Source organism: Oryctolagus cuniculus, chromosome 7 (assembly GCF_051225735.1).
Source record: "Oryctolagus cuniculus isolate XC-2025 breed Fujian yellow rabbit chromosome 7, ASM5122573v1, whole genome shotgun sequence".
NCBI classification, from domain to species: Eukaryota; Metazoa; Chordata; class Mammalia; order Lagomorpha; family Leporidae; genus Oryctolagus; species Oryctolagus cuniculus.
In genome coordinates this window covers 154,051,820-154,071,904 of record NC_142873.1, presented here as the reverse complement: position 1 = coordinate 154,071,904, position 20,085 = coordinate 154,051,820, and the positions used below count along the sequence as shown (strand labels likewise).

General features: G+C 59.5%; 1 protein-coding gene across 5 annotated transcripts; it reads left to right on the top strand.

Moving 5' to 3' along the window:
• The first annotated feature begins 2,119 nt into the window (after positions 1-2,119).
• NECAP2 (NECAP endocytosis associated 2) lies at positions 2,120-19,598 on the top strand. 5 transcript variants are annotated; one of them, XR_016211264.1, is made up of 9 exons: positions 2,120-2,228; positions 4,004-4,104; positions 6,828-6,932; positions 7,015-7,096; positions 7,944-8,052; positions 8,863-8,973; positions 10,432-10,609; positions 13,551-13,635; positions 19,377-19,598. XR_016211264.1 is itself a non-coding variant. In XM_089301438.1 (8 exons), the coding sequence occupies exons 1-8, from the start codon at positions 2,137-2,139 to the stop codon at positions 19,408-19,410; spliced, it is 786 nt and encodes a 261-aa protein (XP_089157564.1). In that variant the 5' UTR covers positions 2,120-2,136; the 3' UTR covers positions 19,411-19,598. The 5 variants fall into 5 exon arrangements, 3 of the variants coding, with proteins under 3 accessions (XP_089157564.1, XP_002724162.1, XP_008251444.1); XR_016211263.1 differs by lacking the exon at positions 19,377-19,598 and adding an exon at positions 16,151-17,289; XM_089301438.1 differs by lacking the exon at positions 8,863-8,973.
• Positions 19,599-20,085: the final 487 nt, after the last annotated feature.

Here is a 20,085-nt window from a genome sequence, read left to right as displayed (position 1 = left end):
CATGGTTCACTCCCCACTTGGCTGCAATGACTGGGGCTGGACCAGGCCAAAGCCAGGAGCCTGGGATTCCATCCGAGTCTCCCACGCGGGTGGCAAGGGCTAAAACACTGGGGCCATCGTCTGCTGCCTTCCCAGGAACACGGGCAGGGAGCGGGACCAGAAGCAGAGCAGCTGGGACTCCACCTGCGCTCGTATGGGAACGGCTGTGGCCCCGGGTGGTGGCTTAACCCGCTGCAGACAGCGCTGGCCCCGGCTTGCTGCTGCTTAGCCCTTCTCACCGGGCGTTTCAATGGCGGATTTTCCCTGCTCCCCGCGTCTGTGAACTCCACGAAGGCGGAGCTGGCCGAGCCTCCTCAGGGGCCCCGGCACGTGGTAGGGACTCTACGCCGGCTCCGTTAGCCTGAGTGGAACTGAGAGTGGTGAGACCTGGCTGCCCCGGCAGAGTGAGGATTCCGGGTGGCCCACGGGAAGGAAGCTGTCCCACCCGTGGCAGCCACACGGTGAGGTCCAACACTGTCGGAGTTGGAGAGGGGGCTGCCTGCGAGCCATCGCCCCAAAGTCGCACCCCTAAGAGCGGGTCCTCGGGAGTCTTCCCGCTGAAGTCTGACTCAGTGGGCCCATGAGCTCCAAGAGACACCTCGTTCTCCCCCCACACACTGACACAAGGAGCCGGGACACGGGAGAGAAACCCTGGAAGCTGTCCTCAGCCTGCTTAGCCCGGGACTGTGGCCATTTGATCACACACTCACACTCACACACTCACAGTCACACAGCCACACACACACACACTCACAGCCACACACTGTCACGCACACTCACACACACACACTCATGTACACACACAGCCACACACAGCCACACACGCTCACATACATACACACACGCACTCACAGTCACACACACAGTCACACACACATGCACTCAGTCACACACTGTCACGCACACTCACACACAAACGTACACACAGTCCCACACAGCCACACACGCTCACATACATACACACACGCACTCATAGTCACACGCACTGTCACACACACATTCACATACACACACAGTCACACACAGCCACACACACTCACAGTCACACACTGTCATGCACACTCACACACACTCATGTACACACACACAGTCACACACAGCCACACACGCTCACATACATACACATACAGTCACACACACAGCCACACACGCGCACTCACACACACACTCATGTACACACACAGTCACACACACTCACGTACTCAGTCACACACACTGTCACACACACAGCCACACACGCGCACTCACACACACTGTCACACACACTCACAGTCACACACACACTCACGTACACACACAGTCACACACAGCCACACGCACTCAGGCACTCACAGCCACACAATACCCCCACACCAGGGGTTGGAAATCGGGAGCCCCAGTGGACAGAAAACTATAAAAGGCTGTGTAACGCCACTGGGGGCCGTGGGTCGCCTTGCTTCGCCTGTCACTGGTTTTGGCGATATTCTGTTTTAGCCGCCGAGGGGACGCAACTCCAACAGCCAGGCCTGGACCAGGCGAAAGCCAGAGACGAGAGCTCCGCCAGGTCCCACCCAGGTGGCAGGGCCCCCAGGGGCTGGGCCGCACCCCTGCCTCCCAGGTGCCTAAGCAGGGTGCGGGCGGCCCGCCACAGCTTAACCCTCGGCATTCCGTTTAGGTTACCTCAGTAACCAGACCACAAGGGGCCGCGGGCACACAAGTGGGTTCGGCCTCCCGGGCTTGGGGGGGGCAGGGGAGATCTTTCTAGAAGCCGCCTCGGCGAGCCTGACAGGGGACACCCACGCAGGGGAGGAGCCAGCTGGGCCCACGCGTGAGGGGCCAGGCGATGGGGGTGATCCACAGCCAAGCAGACCCGAAGTCACGACGGCCGCCCTACTGAAGCCCGCTGGGCTGCCCCGGGGCCTGGGGAGGCCCTGGTCCCTGGCCATCCTCGCCTGGCGGCCCTCGCCGCATGTCTCCAGCAGAGGGCGCACGGGCGAGGCGGAGCGGAAGCCCGCGACTGCCGCTCTAGCCGGAGCTCGGGCATAGAGTCGCGCCGCTTCCGGTCCCGCGCGGGTAGCGGGGAAGGAGCCGGAAGTCCGGCGGGCTCCGGACGGCGAGATGGACGAGAACGAGTACGAGTCTGTGCTGTGTGTCAAGCCGGAGGTCCACGTCTACCGCATTCCGCCGCGGGCCACCAACCGTGGCTACAGGTGACCTGCCGCCGCCGGGCCTGGCTAGTCCCGCGTTGACCCCTTCCTTGCCGCCCCGACACACCCACTGCGGGAGCCGAGGACGGCCCTGGCCGCTGTAGGGTCGAGGGGGGACGGAAAGCCGCGGCTTCTTCCAGCTTGAGGCCGGAGCAGGGAGGGGACGCAGAGTTTCGGCCGTCTCCGCGGGACGCGGCGGGGAAGGCGTTCAAGTCGCGTCTAGCGCTGGGGGACCCCGGGGGACGGCCGAGTACCCCGACCTCGGTCGGGGTGGGCGTATCACAGATCTTTCTCTCGGAACGCTCGCCGGCGGCGGCAGAGACGTCCTAGAAGCGCCTTACGCGGGGACGAGGCCTGGCCGTGTCGGGAGCCGCCAGGGGGAGGGGAGGGAGCCCGGGGCCAGCCGAGAGGACCGGTCCTCGGGAGCTGCACACTAAAGCCCAGGGACCCCCTCGCTACCCCTGCCACCGCTGGTCCCAGCCTGTGGCGTTTGGAGGGGGCCCACCCGCACGTGTGGCGCGCAGCCGTCCCCGGAGACCCATGGGCTTGCAGTGTCTCCAGCGTCTGGAAGGGAACCCGGACTGGGAGAACCGGGCTTTGGCCGTGCACCCTCTCGTACTGTGTGCATTTTGTTCCCTCGCGTGTACCCGAGCAGAACAAGCCGAGAAATGTTAGAAGAAGAAAGATCTGCAGTAGCAGCCAGCCTGGCCCCTGGCTGTTTCGTGCCAGTGAGTGGGGCGAGGGGCTGGCTCCCGAGGGCAGCGTGCGCCCCGTGGCTCGGGGGTCCGGGCGTCCACACGCCTGGTCTCTCCTTCCGTTTCCCGTTGTGTTTGCACGCGCTCGTAGTAGCCGATTTCGACACGTACTGTTTCCGTGCTGTGATTTTAAGCTAGTGTGGAAGCGACAATGACAAGCGCACGTTTGCTCTCTGAAATCAGGGTGGCGATGGGCCACAGACCAGGGAAGCCCGTCCAGCCCCTCCGGCCTGTTGAGTCCCCCCCGAGAGCGAGACGAGCGAGCGTCGGGCTGGCTGGGCTGGCGCAGAGGAGGCTGCTGTCCCCTATGGCAGCCTTGGAGCCCTCTTCAGCCCCGCGATGAGGAACTGAAACTGTGGCCGCTGACTTGCGGACCGACAGTGGGTGTGGGCACAGCCCCGGAACAGCTCACCCAGGGTGTGGAGGGACTTCCTGGGCACGCCCACGGCCCTGGGTGTTCGGGGGTCTTACTGAGCGGCTGCTTGGCCCACCTGCTTGTACAGAGGCCGTCTCCGTGGGCGCGGGGCTTCCTGGGAGCGTGCTCCTGGGCGCCAGCCCCTGCTCTCCCTTTGTCTACTGGTGGCCGCTCCCCTGAGTGCGCTTCCTCTGGGAAGGTCTCCATGGTTCCACACGGACCAGAGGGCCTGGGCAGAGGCCGCGGTGCCCGCGGCAGCTTCCTCCACAGAAAGGGAACTGGAGGAAACCCCCTGCAGACGAGGCCGCCGTGGTCTGGAACGGGTGGGCACGGCCCAGCGCTCGAAGTTTCTGCTTTTGAAGTGGCTGCGGGAGATTCTGAAGACGGGTGTCTCTCTGGACAGTTTTATTGGACTACAGCCACACTCTGGAGAAAAGAGTTAAAGTACTTGGGAACAGCGACACAGCCCGCTGGCCTTGGCCGTGCGGCGCGGGCGGCTATGTGGCCTGCAGAGCCTGCCCGGGAAGAAGCCCCTTCCGTTCCCGTCCCCATGGTGGAGGGAGGAGCAGGAGCGCCTGGCTGAGGCTCGGTGGTTTTTGTCCCCGCAGGGCCGCGGAGTGGCAACTGGACCAGCCGTCCTGGAGCGGCCGGCTGCGGGTCACTGCCAAGGGGCAGGTGGCCTACATCAAGCTGGAGGACAGGACCTCAGGTACGGCCCTGGGCTGAGGCGCCCGCCCCGCTTCACAGAACAGCAGCCCAGGCCTGGACAGGCTGCTCGGAGGTCGGAGCCCCGGGGCCTGCCTGCATCCCCCACTCTGCCCTGTGAAGCCCCCGGAGACCTGCAGGGGGTCCCAGCAGGAAGCGCTGGAGCAGAGTGGGGTGAAGGCGACGACGGCTCTGTGCTGACCACGCCCGGTAACAGGGAGCTGGGAATGGCTGCGAGGCGGCGGCTGGCGGCTGGTGGCTGCAGCTGCTGGGGAATCCTCTCTGAGCGTCGCACACTGTGGCCTTTGGTGGGCTTTGGAGGCACCTGCCTGGAGCCATCCCAGCCCGAGACTGGGCGTGGAGATAGGGATGGCGCCCGGTCAGTGAGAGGCCGCGCTGCACTTGGGCCTTCCTTTTTCTTGTTCTTTTTTTATTTACTTGACAGATAGAGTTAGATAGTGAGAAAGAGAGACAGAGAGAAAGGTCTTCCTTCTGTTGGTTCACTCCCCAAATGGACACTATGGCCAGAACTATGTCGATCCGAAGTCAGGAGCCAGGTGCTTCCTCCTGGTCTCCCACACGGGTGCAGGGCCCAAGCACTTGGCCATCCTCCACTTCCCTCCTGGGCCACAGCAGAGAGCTGGACTGGAAGAGGAACAGCTGGGACAGAACCCGGCGCCCATATGGGATGCCGGCACTGCAGGCGGAGGATTAACCAAGTGAGCCACGCGCCGGCCCAGTCCTTTATTTTTCCTAACGTGTAGAGGTTCTCCTTTGTGGAGCAAAAGGAAGCACAGAGATTGAGAGGCAGAACTGGCTGCCCTTGTTTCTCAGCTGGCAAAGCTTGGGCAGGCCACGTGACCGCTGCAGCCTTGGCCTCCTTTTAGTGGCCGTGGAGGTCCCTTTAGTCCCTCTTCCACAAGGGGGTGGGAAACAGGGGGTGAGCAGATGCCGTTCCAGTTGGCTTATGGACTGCAGGTGGCCTGGAGCAGGGACTTGTGCTTCTGGGGTAGAACGCGTGAGTGTTGCGACACACGAGTCTGAAGAGGCAGCTCCGTGGCTACGCCGGAGAACTCTGACCGGAGACTGCTGGGTGTCCCGGGGTGTCACAGGGGATGGCAGTGACCAGAGACTTGCCGGGGTGTCCCGGGGTGTCACAGGGGATGGCAGTGTCCAGAGACTTGCCGGGTGTTCCGGGGAGTGTCACAGGGGATGGCAGTGTTCCTTGGGAAACTTTGGGACCATGGCTGCCTAATGCCACAAACACTGCTTAGGGCTGAGTGTCACCTAAGGCCCACCCTGAGGTGCTCACAGCTGCGGGTCACGGTCATCTCCGTCTCCTAGTTGGTAGTGAGCGGGTCACTCTCGGCCAGTTCTCAGCCTCTGTCCCGCTGACAGCTGGAGCTGGGCGAGCCTGTGTAGCAGAGGCTACCGAGTCCAGGTGGCCCCCAGCAGCTCCCTGGCTTCTGCCAGATGTCCGCACCTCCTGGGTTACAGCAGTGAAACATGGCTGCAGGTGTTCCTTGCCAGGAGGAGGAGGAGCAGAGTCACCCGGGAGAGACGAGGCTGGAAGGGTCCGGGTGGGCTGGGCCCCAGGGTACAAAACGGGGCAGAGCGGTTGACAAGGGGCTGCAGACTCGGCTCACTGGTGTCGATTCAGTTCAGCTTGGTTACGGGGTGGCCTCACAGCCCCAGGGCTCGTGCAGTCCCAGGCTCCATACTCAGCGTGGACACTGCCACACTGCTGGGGCTGTGCCGAGGGGCGCCTGGCACCGGGCCCCTTTCAAACCCGTCACACCTGTGCCCTGTCTGGGGGACTCCATCAGCCTGCTTCAGAGCCTTCCTCCTTTCCACACGGTTCCTCGCCCCTCTCCCGGTCCTGCCTCGCATCTCAGCCTTTTCTGAAGGTGTGACACACCCCCAGTCCAGGGGCTCAGGGCCCTGGGGGTTCAGGCAGGTCGCGTAAACGTGGGAACCAGATGGGCCAGGTGGGTAGCAGCTCCAGCCCGTTACTCTCAAGAATGGAGGGCCAGCACTGATGGAGCTTTTACTTGTAAGAAAAGCCAGAAGTCTGGGTTGTCTTGCCTGTGAGGTGATTCTGAGACGGATGCTAGCACGGCGGCCTGGATGTGACCTGTTGGCCGTCTGACGTAAACCTCTCCTCGCCGCCCTGGGCATTCCATGCCGTGGTGATCCGCCGCTCGGGACGTCCTCATCCCGTATTGGATTGCCGGGTGTGAGTCCCGGCTGCTCTGCTTCTGAGCCAGCTTCCTGAGAGGCGGCCGGTGATGGCGCGAGTCCTCGGGCCCCGGGCCCCCGCGCGGAAGACTGCGTTCCCAGCCCCTGGCGTTGGCCTGGCCTACCTCTGGCCGCTGTAGGCATTCGAGGAGTGAACCAGCAGATGCCAATCTCGCTCCACATCTGTCTCCCTCTCCCTTTCAATGACAATAAGTAGTGAAACAAACAAGCCCCATAGTTCTGCGTCTTCCCTTCGGTGAGAATGGATTTAGTCTGTATCCCCGAGTAAGGTGCACCCGTCAGCCTTGGCCTGTTGCAGATACCTTGTGGGAACAAGGCCCGATTGTGGACTGGGAGCACCGGGCTGGGCGGGCGCTCGGGGCTCGGCCGTGTGCCAGGAGCCCAGGCTGGGCGGGCGCTCGGGGCTCGGCGTGTGCCGGGAGCCCAGGCTGGGCGGGCGCTCAGGGCTCTCCTGACTTGTGCTTGCAGGGGAGCTGTTCGCTCAGGCACCAGTGGATCAGTTTCCTGGCACAGCCGTGGAGAGCGTGACCGATTCCAGCAGGTACTTCGTTATCCGCGTTGAAGACGGAAACGGTACGTGCGGGTCTGGTGCGGCCTTTTCCGGAGGGTTGGCTCCGCCCCTGGAAAGCAGGGTTAAGCGAGTGCTGTCCCCCAGGGCGACGCGCGTTTATTGGAATTGGCTTCGGGGACCGAGGCGATGCCTTTGACTTCAACGTCGCGCTGCAGGACCATTTCAAGTGAGTGGCGCCCGGACGCGTGCTCCTGCCTCCTCCCTGTTTCCCCGACAGAGCCGCAGCCCGGGTTGGGGTGCCGAGTGGCCGTGAGTGATTTGCCTGCGGCAGAGCCTGGGGAAACTCCCCTCCGCTCTGCCGGGCCTCATCTCCGCTGCGAAGGTGGCTGCTTTCCGGAGGCCACTCTGTTCTGTCCCAGACAGCCGGCCCGGTCTTCAGGGTGTCAGACTCCTCCCTTAACAGGCCCCTGAGCCGCCAGAGGCCTCGACAGGCCCCGTGCGCGCCCTGGCCCTGCTGCTCCGTGATGTAATGAGTGGCGCTGGGCACCGTGGTGTCCGTGTCGAAGCTGAAAGGGCCGGAGAGTGCTCCTCTGCCATCCGCGGGGCTGTTCCCCGCTGGTGCCCCCAGTCCTGGTGGCTGCTGGGTGGCGCTGTGCCGAGGGGAAGGCCTCTGTGGCGCCCGTGTCTGCTCGCCGCCTACAGGATGAGCACTCAGAGATGCGTGGGGACCGTGTCTTGCTGCTTATTCCAGCTGAGAACTTCAGTGTTGCTGGGGAGGTGGGGGCCAGTTCTCGAACTTCCTGGAGGTCGGTGTTAGCGGCGGGTACGGGCTGCGTCTCGTCCGAATCTCAGCGATCTTTAGCGCCTGTAGAGTGGGAGGAAGCTGCTCGGGTGCCGCCCTGTGAGGTCAGAGTCAGGATCTGGAGTCGGGCCGGACGCCGCAGCCTGCGCGCTCTGTGCTCCTGCCGCAGCCCCAGCGCCTCCCGGGCTGACCGCGGGCGGCAGTGAGCTGGGGCGGGAGCGCGGGGCCGCTGGGCGCTCGCTTCTCATCGTCTCTTCTCTTCTCTCTCCAGGTGGGTGAAGCAGCAGTGGGAATTCGCGAAGCAAGCCCAGAACCCCGACCAGGGTCCCAAATTGGACCTGGGCTTCAAGGAGGGTCAGACCATCAAGCTCAACATTGCAGTGAGTCCTGCCCTAGCTTGGCTGCCTTGGCCTTGGCCACGTGATGTGCGTGGCCGCCCAGCCCAGGGGCCGTCACTGTTCCCGCAGTTCCACTGCAAGCATTGATTGAGTTGGGTGCACTGTGCTGGGTTTACACCAAGGCTGAAGAAGAGGCTCCGCCCTCGTGGAGCTCACAGCTCAGCTGAGATGGGCAGTGAATGCGATCACGTCGTGGCCCAAGAGCTCCCTTACCAGAGGAAGCACACACAGCTGTAATTTGGGCAACCAAGGAAGGCTTCCTGGAAGAAGCAACCTGTTGGCACGAGAAGAGGGCTCAAAGGGTGGTCTGGGCAGAGCTTCTGAGTTGAGAAAGCGCATCAGCCCCCAACTAGTGGACCTGGGGTTCTGCCTGGCTGTTGGAGGGGGTCAGGAGGGGTCAGCGTGCTCAGCGGAAGCTGCGTCTTGGCCTGGTGCCTTGAGGAAAGGAGCCAGGCAGGAAGGCGAGGGGTGGGCGCGGGGAGCCAGGGCGGCCTCTGCTGGTGCTCTCCGGGCTCCCTGTGTCTTCTGAGCCACTCCGCAGCTGGCGTTGCGTGACGCCGTTGAATAGGGAAGGCAGGCCTGGGCTGGGGCGCCAGGCTTGGCCTTCCTTGGCTGCAGGGGTCCGGGGGAGATGGAGTTGGCAGTCAGGATGTGTGGGGACCGAGGACCAAATGGAACTGGTGGTTTTTTTTTTGAAGAGATTTTGCAACTCAAAAATGATGCTTTTCTTTACTTACCGTCTCTCTCTCCTCTTTTCTGCTTCCTGCTGGTGGTGACTTGGGACCTTTGCAGTTGGCCGCTGGCCCTTAGGAGAGCGAGGGCCAGCCCCTGGACTGGTTGGGATGTGATTCTTTCTCTTGCTTGGCGGAAACTAACACTTACTGAGCAGCAGCTGTGGGCCAGGTAGTGTTTTCAGGCATTTCTCGTTGAATTGAACGTCCTTCCCTCTGCTCGCAAAGGCAAGCAGGTCGAAGCCTGGAGGAGGGAGGGCACTTGCCTGGGCCGGGCGCCTCCACCCCAGCTCCGTGCGTCCTTGGACTCCAGGGCTGTCTTAACGTTTGGTCGAGCTGCTGCTGTCCTCACGGTGACATCACCTTCAGCCCTGCAACCGGCGCTGCTTCCCGGCTCTGCCTCGGTGCTCAGTGTCGCGCGCGTGTGTGTGTGGTTAACATTTTGTTGACGTATAATAAGCATATTTAAAAATGCACACATGTTAAATGCAGAATTCAGTGAATCCCCAAAACCTGCACTTAGCGACCTGGCCGCTCACTCCCGGGTCCAGACACAGAAGCTTGTCTCCACTCCAGAAACACCCCCCGCCCCCCATCACTGCCTGCCCGAGCAACCACGGCCTGGCTTCCAGTGCTCTGCACTTCCTGGGGTCTTTCTTTTTAAAAAAGATTTATTTATTTGAAAGAGTTACAGAGAGGGAGAGACAGGGAGAGGTCTTCCATCCACTGGTTCACTCCCCAGATGGCCACAGTGGCCGGAGCTAAGCTGATCCAGAGCCAGAGACCAGGAGCTGCTTCTGGGTCTCCCACACACTTGGGCTGTCTGCTGCTGCTGCTTTCCCAGGCCAAAGCAGGGAGCTGGATCGGAAGTGGAGCAGCCGGGACCAGAACCGGTGCCCATACGGGATGCCGGCGCTGCAGGTCAGGGCATTAACCTACGGCACCACAGTGTGTTCTTAACCTTCATGAGCTGAGTTGTGCACTTCGTACCCTTGAGTGCAGTTTTTTCTCTCAGCCGGTGTAGCACTGTGGGAGCCGCCTGTCCTGTCCCCTGTCGCGGGTTCATTCTCATTTCGCAGCCCGGGCCACAGGGAGACTGTCCTCGGCTTCCTTGCCTGTTTTGCTGGCGGTGGGCACTTGGGTGGCTCGCACTTCGGGGCTGTTGCAAATAGCGCTCCTGGGAGGCTGGAGTTCACGTCTCGGGTGCACTGCTTTCGGGTCTCTGGCATGGACTCGCAGGGTCCAGTTCCTGTGTTGAGCTTTATGGAGGCTTTCCAAGCGGTCTGACCCGCTGACGCCTCCCCGGCACCACGTGAGTGTCCTGGTTGCGCTGTGTCCTTGTCACTCCTTGACCGCGTTGTAGCCTTTCTGAGGGGGTGTGATGGTGACCCGTTGGATTTTTGATTTCTGCTGCCCTGGTGGTCAGTTGAGTTGGGTGCTGGGTTTTAAAATGAAACGTTTGTGGCGGATGCAGAACGTGCTGTGTCGGCCACAGCTCCTGACAGAAGGCGCTAGGTGTGCTCTCCGTGGGTTACACGGGGCCTGGGGGTCCCCTGTCCCCCTCATGGGTTGTCTGAGGCAGTGGGACTCCAGCAGAATGGACTAACACGCACGCTTCTGCTCTCTTTAGAACATGAAGAAGAAGGAAGGAGTGGCTGGGACTCCCCGAGCCCGGCCCGCCAGCACTGGAGGGCTGAGCCTGCTTCCCCCTCCGCCGGGCGGCAAGACCTCCACCCTGACCCCTCCCCCTGGGGAGCAGTTGTCTGGGGGCGGATCCTTTGTCCAGCCGGCAGCTGCTCCTGGTTCAGGTCAGTGCCCCAGGGTGACAGCTGGGGCCCGTGGCTTTCCCTCCTCCCATACATCGATTTGGTGTTGAGTCCTGTGTGTTTCGGGCTGGAAGGTGGGCACCACAGTGGGTCCTGCACACAGCACCCACTGGGTCAGGCGTCCCCTGGCGCCTTCTCCTGGACCTGACAGGCGCGGCTGGCGGCCCGTGTGTCACTGTGGGTTCCAGGAGCTCACTGGCTGCTCAGTGGGCGTGAGTGGGTGCTGGAGACGTGGTCTCTGCTCATGTCTAGTGGGAGAGAGGAGCCATAGGCACAGAGACCAGGTGTGTGCAGCAAGACTCACTAGTGCCTGGTGTGATACGGCGATGCTTCGTGGCAGCCTGGAGCCGGATTTGAAGGCATGAGATGGGGGAGGGGAGGGCGTTGGCATTTCAGGCAGAGACAGGAGCATGCATCAGGCTCAGACTTTGCCACCTGCTGAGTCTGGGGAGACGGCTGCAGTGTGAGGGCTGCCAAGGGGTGCTGGAGAGGCGGGGGGCTGAGCTGCTCTGGGGGCGGCAGGCGGCCCCTCCACAGCTCCACAGGCCGGGCCCACGAGCTCTGTGGAGACCTCCAGCTGACAAGCCAGTGTCCCCCGCCTTCCCGGGCTGGGCGGCTCTGCGTGCAGCTCTCCCCAGGTTCCTGGTCCCGGCCGGAAGCCCTTCTGCTTCACCAGTTCTGAGAGCCCCGATGTGTTCAAGCCTCAGCCCCGTGGGGAAGGCCCCAGCCAAGAGGGAGGCAGCATCGCAGCCAGGGCGCCTCTGCCCGGCACCAGGAATCACTCAGCGATTTCTCAGAGGAGGGTCCTGGGGCGCCCTGCCCTGGCATCCTGTTTACAGTCTCACCAAGGTCCGAGCCGCTGCCTCTGGCCGTGCAGTGGTGTGTTTGTTTGTTTTGAGATTTATCTATTTTATTTGAAAGAGTTACAGAGGGGCTGGCGCTGTGGCGTGGCGGGTAAAGCCACTCCCTGCAGTGCTGGCATCCCATATGGGTGCCAGTTCGAGACCCGGCTGCTCCACTTCTGATCCAACTTTCTGCTATGGCCTGGGAAAGCAGTAGAAGATGGCCCAGTGTTTGGACCCCTGCACCCGTGTGGGAGACCTGGAAAAAGCACCTGGCTCCTGGCTTTGGATCGGCACAGCCTCAGCCATTGTTGCCAGTTGTTGCCAATTGGGGAGTGAACCAGTGGATGGAAGACACCTCTTTCTCTCTCTCTCTCTCTCTCTCTCTCTCTCTCTCTCTGCCTCTCCTTCTCTCTGTGTAACTCTGCCTTTCAAATAAATAAATCTTAAAAAAAAAAAAAAAAAGTTAACAGAGAGGGAGAGGTCTTCCATCTGCTGGTTCACTCTCCCGTGTCCACAACGGCCAGTGCTGGGCCAGGCCAAAGCCAGGAGCCCGGAGTTTCATCTGGGTCTCCCACGTGGGTGCAGGGCCCAAACACTTGGATCATCTGCTGCTGCTTTCCCAGGCTCATTAGTAGGGAGCTTAATCGGAAATGGAGCAGCTGGGACTTGAACCAGTGTCCATACAGGATGCTGGTGCCGTAGGCAGCCACTTTACCTGCTAAGCCGCAGTGCCGGTCCTGGGCCGTGCGTTAACAGGTAACTTAGAGTACCTGCGGTGTGCAGGCGGCGTGTTAGGCACTGGGGAGCCTCGTGTTCTGAGGTGCAGGACTGGCAGCGGACGTGCCGATGAGGCAGTGGCGGGTAGTCCATCATGAACAGCCGCCATTTCCTCAGTGTCTACCGCGTGCTCCGGAGCCAGACTGGCTGAGTTAAACGCCAGCTTCCTAGGTAAGCCTTGGAAACCACTCAGTCCTCCGCACGTCAGTGCTCTCGTCTGTAGTAATGGTGCCTACAGCAGAGGTTCCAATAAGCCAGGCCATGCACAGCCCTTCGGGAAGTGTCTAGAACATGGTACGCGCTTATGGCTGTGAGCTCTCATGCTGATAATGCCATTATTGGTTCTCTGTGCCAGCCTGTGGCAAGCACTCTGTATATATTAACTAGTGTCATTCTTACACCAGTGCTAGGAAGTAGTTATTAGGAATTGATTGATTGATTGCTTTGAAAGGTGGAGTGACAGGGAGGGAGACAGATTACCATCTGCTGGTTCACTCCCACAATGGCTGAGGCTGGGCCAGGCTGGAGTCAGCAGCCTGGAACTCCATCCAGCTCTCCCACATGGGTGCAGGGGCCCGAGTACTAGGACCATCTGCTGCTTTCCCAGGTGCATTAGCAGGTAGCTGGATTGGAAGCAGAGGCATCACAAGCAGTAGCTTAAGCCCCTGGGCTGCAACATTGGTCCTTGTCCCCATTTTAGATAAGAAAACTGAAACGTAAGTGACCTGCGCAGTCACACAGCTGTCCTGGCCTGTCTTCCCCTCGGGACTGCGGTGACTGTCAGGGAAGGGGGTGGCAAACAGTGAAACTAAATCGCCGAGGTGTTCCTAGAGTTGTCTGGGCTCCCAGCCCAAAGCAGAGTAGAAATGGAAGCTGGTAGCAAGCTGGAAGGTGGCGGGCGTAGGGCCTTCAGGAGGGTCACTGGGCAGCAGTGGGGAGTACTGGAAGGGCACAGAAGCCGGCACTGCAGCCCTGTGACACCACCCACTCTGATAAGAGAGACACGAGGACCAGCTCCCATGTAGGCTCTTCTGGAAGGCTCTCCCCGAGCCCTAATCGGCCGGGGGCTCAGGGCTTGGCCCCTGTCTGGCACGTCGTATTCCCAGCTGTTTGCTGCAGACGCTGGGCTGTGGGCGCTCAGGGCGGCCGAGTCTCAGCCACTGCCCCCAGGAGACTGATGACTGAGTCCCGGGATTTGGGCACCAGGGGAAGCAAAAGAGCGGTCTCGGACTCTGCTGTCTCCAGCTCTGACTCTCCTGTCTCCGTCTCTCCCTACTCATCGGACTCGGGGACATCAATAGGAGGTGCCACTGTGTCCTGGCCACAGCCCAAGCCTGCCACTGCCGCCTCTGCCGACATCTGGGGAGACTTCACCAAATCCACAGGGTGAGGAGAGCCACGCTGTGTGGTGGGGCTGGGCCAGGGCTGTTTCCCTAAACGCTGGGGTGGTTTGTCTCACGGCAGCCAGAGGCTAGAGCCCCGGAGCCTGCTTTGGGTCGCACATTTCTCTCCAGGAAGGCTTTTTGCTGCTTTCCACTGCCAGGCAGCCTGGGGCTCCCTTCTGCAAATCTGTGTGGACCTTTAAGGCGTCTCACCGAGGGCCTTGGCTTGCCCCCAGTATTCCCCGTCTCCCCCCATCTCCAGCTTCCCAGCATGCCACGCTCAGGTTAAGACCCAGGTGCTCGCTTTAGCCCATCACGGGACCTCTGAGGCAAGGCGTAGTGTCTTCTGACTCCTTGAGATGTCAAGCCTTCACTTTGGGTCAGAGTGAAAAGATGCTAAATTCCTGTCTTGCCATTAAAATGGGGATGAGCACACATTTTATTTTTTAAAAAGATTTATTTGGGGGCCAGCAGTGTGGCATAGTAGGCTAAGTCTCCTCCTGTGGCCCTAGCATCCCATATGGGTACTGGTTCATGTCCCAGCCGCTCCCCTTCTATCTATCTATCTATCTATCTATCTATTTATTTATTTATTTATTTATTTTTGACAGGCAGAGTGGACAGTGAGAGAGTGAGAGAGAAAGGTCTTCCTTTACCGTTGGTTCTCCCTGCTCCCCTTCTGACACAGCTCCCTGCTATGGCCTGGGAAGGCAGCAGAAGATGGCCCAGGTGCTTGGGCCCCTGCACCCACATGGGAGACCCAGAAGAAGCTCCTGGTTCCTGGCTTTGGATCGGCCCAGCTCTGGCCATTGTGGCCATTTGGGGCCACAGATGGAAAACCAGTAGATGGAAAACCTGTCTCTGTCTGTAATTCTGCCTCTCAAATAAATAAATTCTTAGAAGAAGAAAAAAAGGGATTTATTTATTTGAAAGGCAGAGTTACAGAAAGGGAGACACAGAGAGAAATATCTTCTGTACACTGGTTCACTCCCAGATAGCTACAACAGCCAGGGCTTGGAAGCCAAGAGCCAGGAGCCTTATTCAGATCTCCCATGGTGATAGCAAGAGCCCAAGAACTTGGCCCATCTTTACTGCCTGTCCAGGTGTGTTAGCAGGGAGTTGGATCCAAAGTGGAGCACTCAGGACGTGAACTGGCACTCATTGGATGCCTGCATTGCAGGTGGCAGCTTGAGCCACTGTACCACAATGCCAACCCCTTATTTTTTTATTTATTTACCTGAGGGGCAGAGAGATCTTCCATCTACTGCTTCCCTCCAGTGTCTGCACTGGCCATGTCGACTGTCCCAAAGCCTGGAGCAAGAAACTCAATCCAGGTCTCCTGCGTGGGCGGTAGAAACCCACCTGAGGCATCAGCCTCCAGGATTCACATTAGCAAAGCTGGAGCCAAGAGTAGGGCATGCAGGCATTCTGTGGAACACAGCATCTGAACCGCGCCTTAGCCACGAGGCTGGGTGTGCACCCCTACATTTTCTTTCTTTCCTTTTTTGGGAAGATTTACTTACTTTATTTGAAAGGCAGAGCAACAGAGATGACATCTTCCATCTGTTGGTCTCCAAACGGCTGCAGTGATGGAGGCTGGCCCAGGATGAACCAGGAGCCTGGAAGCTACTTCCCCAGGTGCACTAGCAGGGAGCCAGGTCAGAAGTGGAGCCCCCAGGAATCGAACCGGCACTCCAGTAGGGGATGCTGGCGTCTGTCTGTGACTTAACCCACAGCACCCAAATGGCAGCGCTTCCCTGCCCCCCATTTCCTTTTTTTTTTTTTTTTTTTTTTTTAATTTTTCTGTCCCCCACCCCATTCCTGTAAAGGACTGGGCAGCAAATAGTTAATTTAATTATTCTTTAGAGATTTATTCTGTTTGTTTGAAAGGCAGAGTTAGGGAGGGAGAGCGAGATCTTCCGTCCACTGGTTCACTTCCCAAAGGCTGCAACAGCTGAGGCTCTGCAGAGCCAGGAGCTTCATCTGGGTCTCCCATGAGGGTGCAGGGGCCCAGGCACTTGGGCCATCTTGTGCTGCTTTCCCAGGTGCGCTAGCAGGCAGCTGGGTTGATAGTTGTGCATCTGGGATATGGGATGCTGGCACTGCAGGTGGCGGCGTCACCCGTTGCACAACAATGCCAGTCCCCAGCAAATAATTTAGGCTACTTGGGTCATGTGGTTTCTGTTCCAGCTGTTCAATTTTGTTGTGGTACAAAAGCAGCTACAGAGAATTTGTAAATGAATGGACATAACTATGTACCAGTAAAACTTCATTTGCAGAAATAGAGGTGTAATACAACTAATTTAAGAGTCTCTTATGAATGAAGTTTAAATGAAATACTAAAGAAACAGAGAGGGCCAGAAGTGGTCCCTGGGCTGTAGCTTGCTGAGTGCAGCCCAGAACAATTAGAGGCTGATTTGACGGAGCTCTTGGTGCCCAGGGGGAAGGAAGCTTTGGTCTGCTTTGTATTCTCTAACACCTAAGGCCTCCCCGCAACATCCCTCCCTCTCCCCGAACAGGTCAGCTTCCAGCCAGCTTCAGCCGGGGACAGGCTGGGTCCAGTTCTGAACACAGCTCTTTTCCTCCTGTGACTTCCGGGAAGCAGCCACTTCAGCTGGGCACAAGGAAGGAGGAAGAAGCCCTCCCCGCCGGCCTGTGGGGAGCGTAACTCTGCTGCCCTTGTCTGGCTCCCTTAACTGGCCGTGCGTGGTAGGAGTCACGGGCTCCTGTCACTGTTTCCTGGGATTCAGCACACATCCAAGACACAAGACGCTCCGGGATCCCTGTCCCCATCCGCCCGCTTGCTTGAGAGACTTGAGACTTGGGCGTCTCCCAAGTGACCCCTATTAAACACAAGCCCGAAGCAGGAGTGGGTTGTGTGTGCCGCGTGGACTCGACCGGCCCTCTTGGGGTGTGCATCTCTCACCTGCTTGCCGTGGCGGGGGTTTTGAGCACTCCCGTGGGCTGTAGTCAGGGCGCCTTCCGGAGCAAGGATCCTTGCCTGATTTCTAGCAGGGTCTTAGGCCGTGGTTGGAATAAACCATTGGGGCGAAATTGGAAGGGTGAAGCAGCTCTGTAAAATGTGTAATGATTTGCTTTCCTGCTGTGCTGATCTGCACTAACTGCTTGCCTTTGTGGAAGGGACCGCGCCGGCACGTCCTGAGCCGCCAGCAGCTGGTTCCGTGTCTGCCGGGCCAGGCTGGTGCTGCCGGCTCGAGGCTGTGCTGGAAGCCAGGTGGAACAGCGCTGGGGCCGGAAGGGGAAGCTGTGGACGTGGAGTTGGGTCGGCCTTCCTGCCTGCCTGCCGGCCGGCCGCTCTGGACTCACAAGTTCACAGTCTGCTCTGGGCAGACGCGGGTTTCCCTTGGGTGGATTCTGAGTGCCTTAACCTGCAGGCAGCCTCGTAACTTCCTTTTCTCCTCCAGGGACTGTGACAGACAGGCAGGAGGAGCGTCATGACCTGCACGTCCAGGGCAGCCTGGGCCCCGGGTTTAGAAGTTGTAGCCGCGTGCACCTCTGAAACGCCTTAATGCACTTACTTACCTCTCACTTGAAAGAGTGCTTTTGAAGGGTCGAGACCGTGAACTGAAAAACTGCTGGCTTTTCTGTGGGACCAGGTTTTTAAGATTAAAACAATAAATAATATTTGTACTTGTCAGTGGGTGTCAGAGGTGAGTGTGTTTTCGGAAGCATGGATGCCAGAGCTCCCGAGGGCTGGTGTGTGGCCCATCAAACTGCTGCTTGCGACTCCCACATCATGTGCTGAGTCCCGGTTTGGACGCTCTCGGTCCAGCTCCCTGCTGGTGTGACTGGGAAGGCAGGGAAAACAGCCCTGCCTCCCGCATGGGAGACCCGGATGGACTCCCCGGCTCCTGGCTTCTCTCTGGAGTAGGAACTTCCGGGTGCTTCGGAGGCTGGGAATGAAGGGCTGTTCCCGGGACTCGGGAAGCCCTTAGTGGAGCCACTGCCATTGGAGCAGGCGTTTGGTGCAGCAGTCCCGCGTCCCAGTGCTTGGTTCAAGTCCCGCTCACCCACTTCTGATCCGGCTTCCTGCCAGTGGGCACCCTTGGGGGGCAGAGGGAAATGGCTCAAGTCCCTGGGTCCCTGCCCCAGCTACCGTGGGCCTTTGGGGTTAACCCATGGATAGTACGTGTGGCTCTGCCTGCCTGCCTGCCTCGTTAGCAGGAAGCTGGAGCAGGACTTGAACCCAGGGACTCTGACGTGGGATGCAGGAGTCCTAGGTGGTGGCTTATTTTTTTTTAAAGCTTTTATTTAATATAAATTTCATAGCTTTTGGATTGTAGTGGTTCTTCCCCCCAGGTGGTGTCTTAACACTGTGCCAAATACCCATCCCTAAATGGGTTTTGGTCCAGGCTGTCCCCAGGTGAGAGGTGACCACGGAAGTGTCACTCAGATGGGGCATGCCAAGCACCAGCAGTGCCTGTCGTAGAGTTTGTCCCTAAATCACCTTCCTCTCAGGTGCTAAGCCTAGAACTCTTGTTGGCTGTGAGGAGGAGCAGCCGATGAGGCCTTGGCCACCAAGGACCTAACCTGCAAAGCACTTGGAGCAGTCTCGGGGGGACAAGGGACAGGTGGGTGCTCTCCATCACTGATGGGAGTCCCAGCTGGGGGAACAAAGAAAAAGATTGTTGTTAAAGTACCAGGATCGGAGAAAAGAAAAACGTTGTTAAAGTACCAGGATCCTTAGCAAAACTTCCTGATAACAAGCCAGGCATCTCTTCGATCCTACCCCTGCTGGAGCTCACAGAGAGGTGAGGGCTCCGTGAGACCTGGCTGCCCCTTGCATGTGGGAGCATTTGCCTACACTGGGGGCGTGGCTTCTGCTGCCCACAGGCTTGGGCGATGCCCTTCCCTCGTTGACCTGTGACCCCTGGCCAGTGGGACACAGCAAAGGCGGCCCGATGCCACGTCCATGGTCACGGAAGTGTGTACCCTGCCTTGCTGGTTTTGGAGTGAGCGGCTGCTGCAGTGTGGGAGCTGCCCCAGGAGGTGGTCGGGTGGCTGGAAGTGAGGGCAGCCTCCGCTGGCAGCCAGCGCAACCCGGAACTTCTCAGGCCTGCTGCAGCCCACCAGCGATGGGGATCCTTTCCAGGTGAGACCCCAGGCCTTTGACTGCAGCTGTGCCTGGGGCCCTGCTAATCTGGGCCAGACTCCTGACCCTCTGAGGTCATAAGCGTGTTCCGCCCTGGGCCTCACCGTCCCTTGTACAGTGAGATAGCTGTTGCTTCTGCAGACACACAAACTCCCTCATCTCAGCAGCCCTGTGCTAAGTGCGGGTCTGAATCCTTTCAGGCGCTGTAATAGGCCAGGTGGTAGGTGGCTTATGGATTTATTTCTCGCGGTGCTGCAGGCTGGGAAGTGCGAGGTCAAGGCACTGATGGAGCCAGGGAGGCCGTCCTCTCGCTGTGCGCTCAGTGGGTGCCAGGGCTGAGAGCTCGCTGGGGCCTCTTTTACCAGGGACACCCCTGCCCTCAGGAGGGCTCCACCCTCCCGGTGTAACCGCCCCGCCTCCTGAGGCCCCCATCACCTAGGAGGTTAGGGTTCAGCATGAATGGGGGTGGAGGGAGGGGAGGGGACACATTGTCTTTGGCTGTGGTCTTTCCCGTTTTTAAAATGTTGAGATGCCACTTGGGGGGCCAGCACTGTGACAGCAGGTAAAGCCACCACCGGCAGTGCCAGCATCCCATGTGGACGCCGGTTCTATTCCCAACTGCTCCACTTCAGATCCAGCTCTCTGCTGTGGCCTGGAAAGCAGTAGAAGATGGCCTGAGTCCTTGGGCCCTGCACCTGTGTTGGAGACTGGAGGAAGCTCCCGGCTCCTGGCTTCAGATTGGCACAGCTTCAGCCACTGGGGGAGTGAACCAGCAGATGGAAGACCTCTCTCTCTGCCCCTGCCTCTCTGTAACTCTGCCTTTCAACAAAAATAAATAAATCTTTAAAGTAAAATGTTGGAATGCGCAGTGAGGTCATGGCATTTGCCCAAGGTCACCTAGTTGGTAAGTGGCAGGGCTGGGATTTGAACCCAGGCAGTCTGGCTCCCGCATCCATCCTTGGCCTGCCGGGCCTGGCACGGAAGACCTGCTTACCGCGTGCAGGTTCCTATTCCTTCTGTAGGGAATAACGCGGCGTGAAGTGGCAGCTTCTGCAGCCAGGCCTGGAGGGGTTTCGTTCCTCTGTGACAGGTGCATCACGGACACTCACCCGTAGATGCTCAACGGCCGTGGAGGTCTCTGAGCAGAGGAGGAGAGCACACTCTGGGCCGAGCAGACGGCAGTGGGGAAGAGACCAGTGTTTTCCTTCCTGCAGCTTGAACGTAGACAGATACTTGGCAGTGTAGTATTCCTGGCTACAGACTGGAAAGCCGAGAAACCACAAAGACCATCAGAGCAAAAGTGTGGCAGCAGCCCACCTGTCCGTATCAGGTGTCCGCTGT

Excerpts from the sequence above, each read along its gene's own strand:
- NECAP2 (XM_008253222.5), top strand. The coding sequence starts at position 2,137 with ATGGACGAGAACGAGTACGAGTCTGTGCTGTGTGTCAAGCCGGAGGTC. Across the intron at positions 7,097-7,943 it reads GCGCTGCAGGACCATTTCAA|GTGGGTGAAGCAGCAGTGGG; the intron begins GTGAGTGGCGCC and ends TTCTCTCTCCAG. Across the intron at positions 10,610-16,150 it reads GGCAGCTGCTCCTGGTTCAG|GTCAGCTTCCAGCCAGCTTC; the intron begins GTCAGTGCCCCA and ends CTCCCCGAACAG.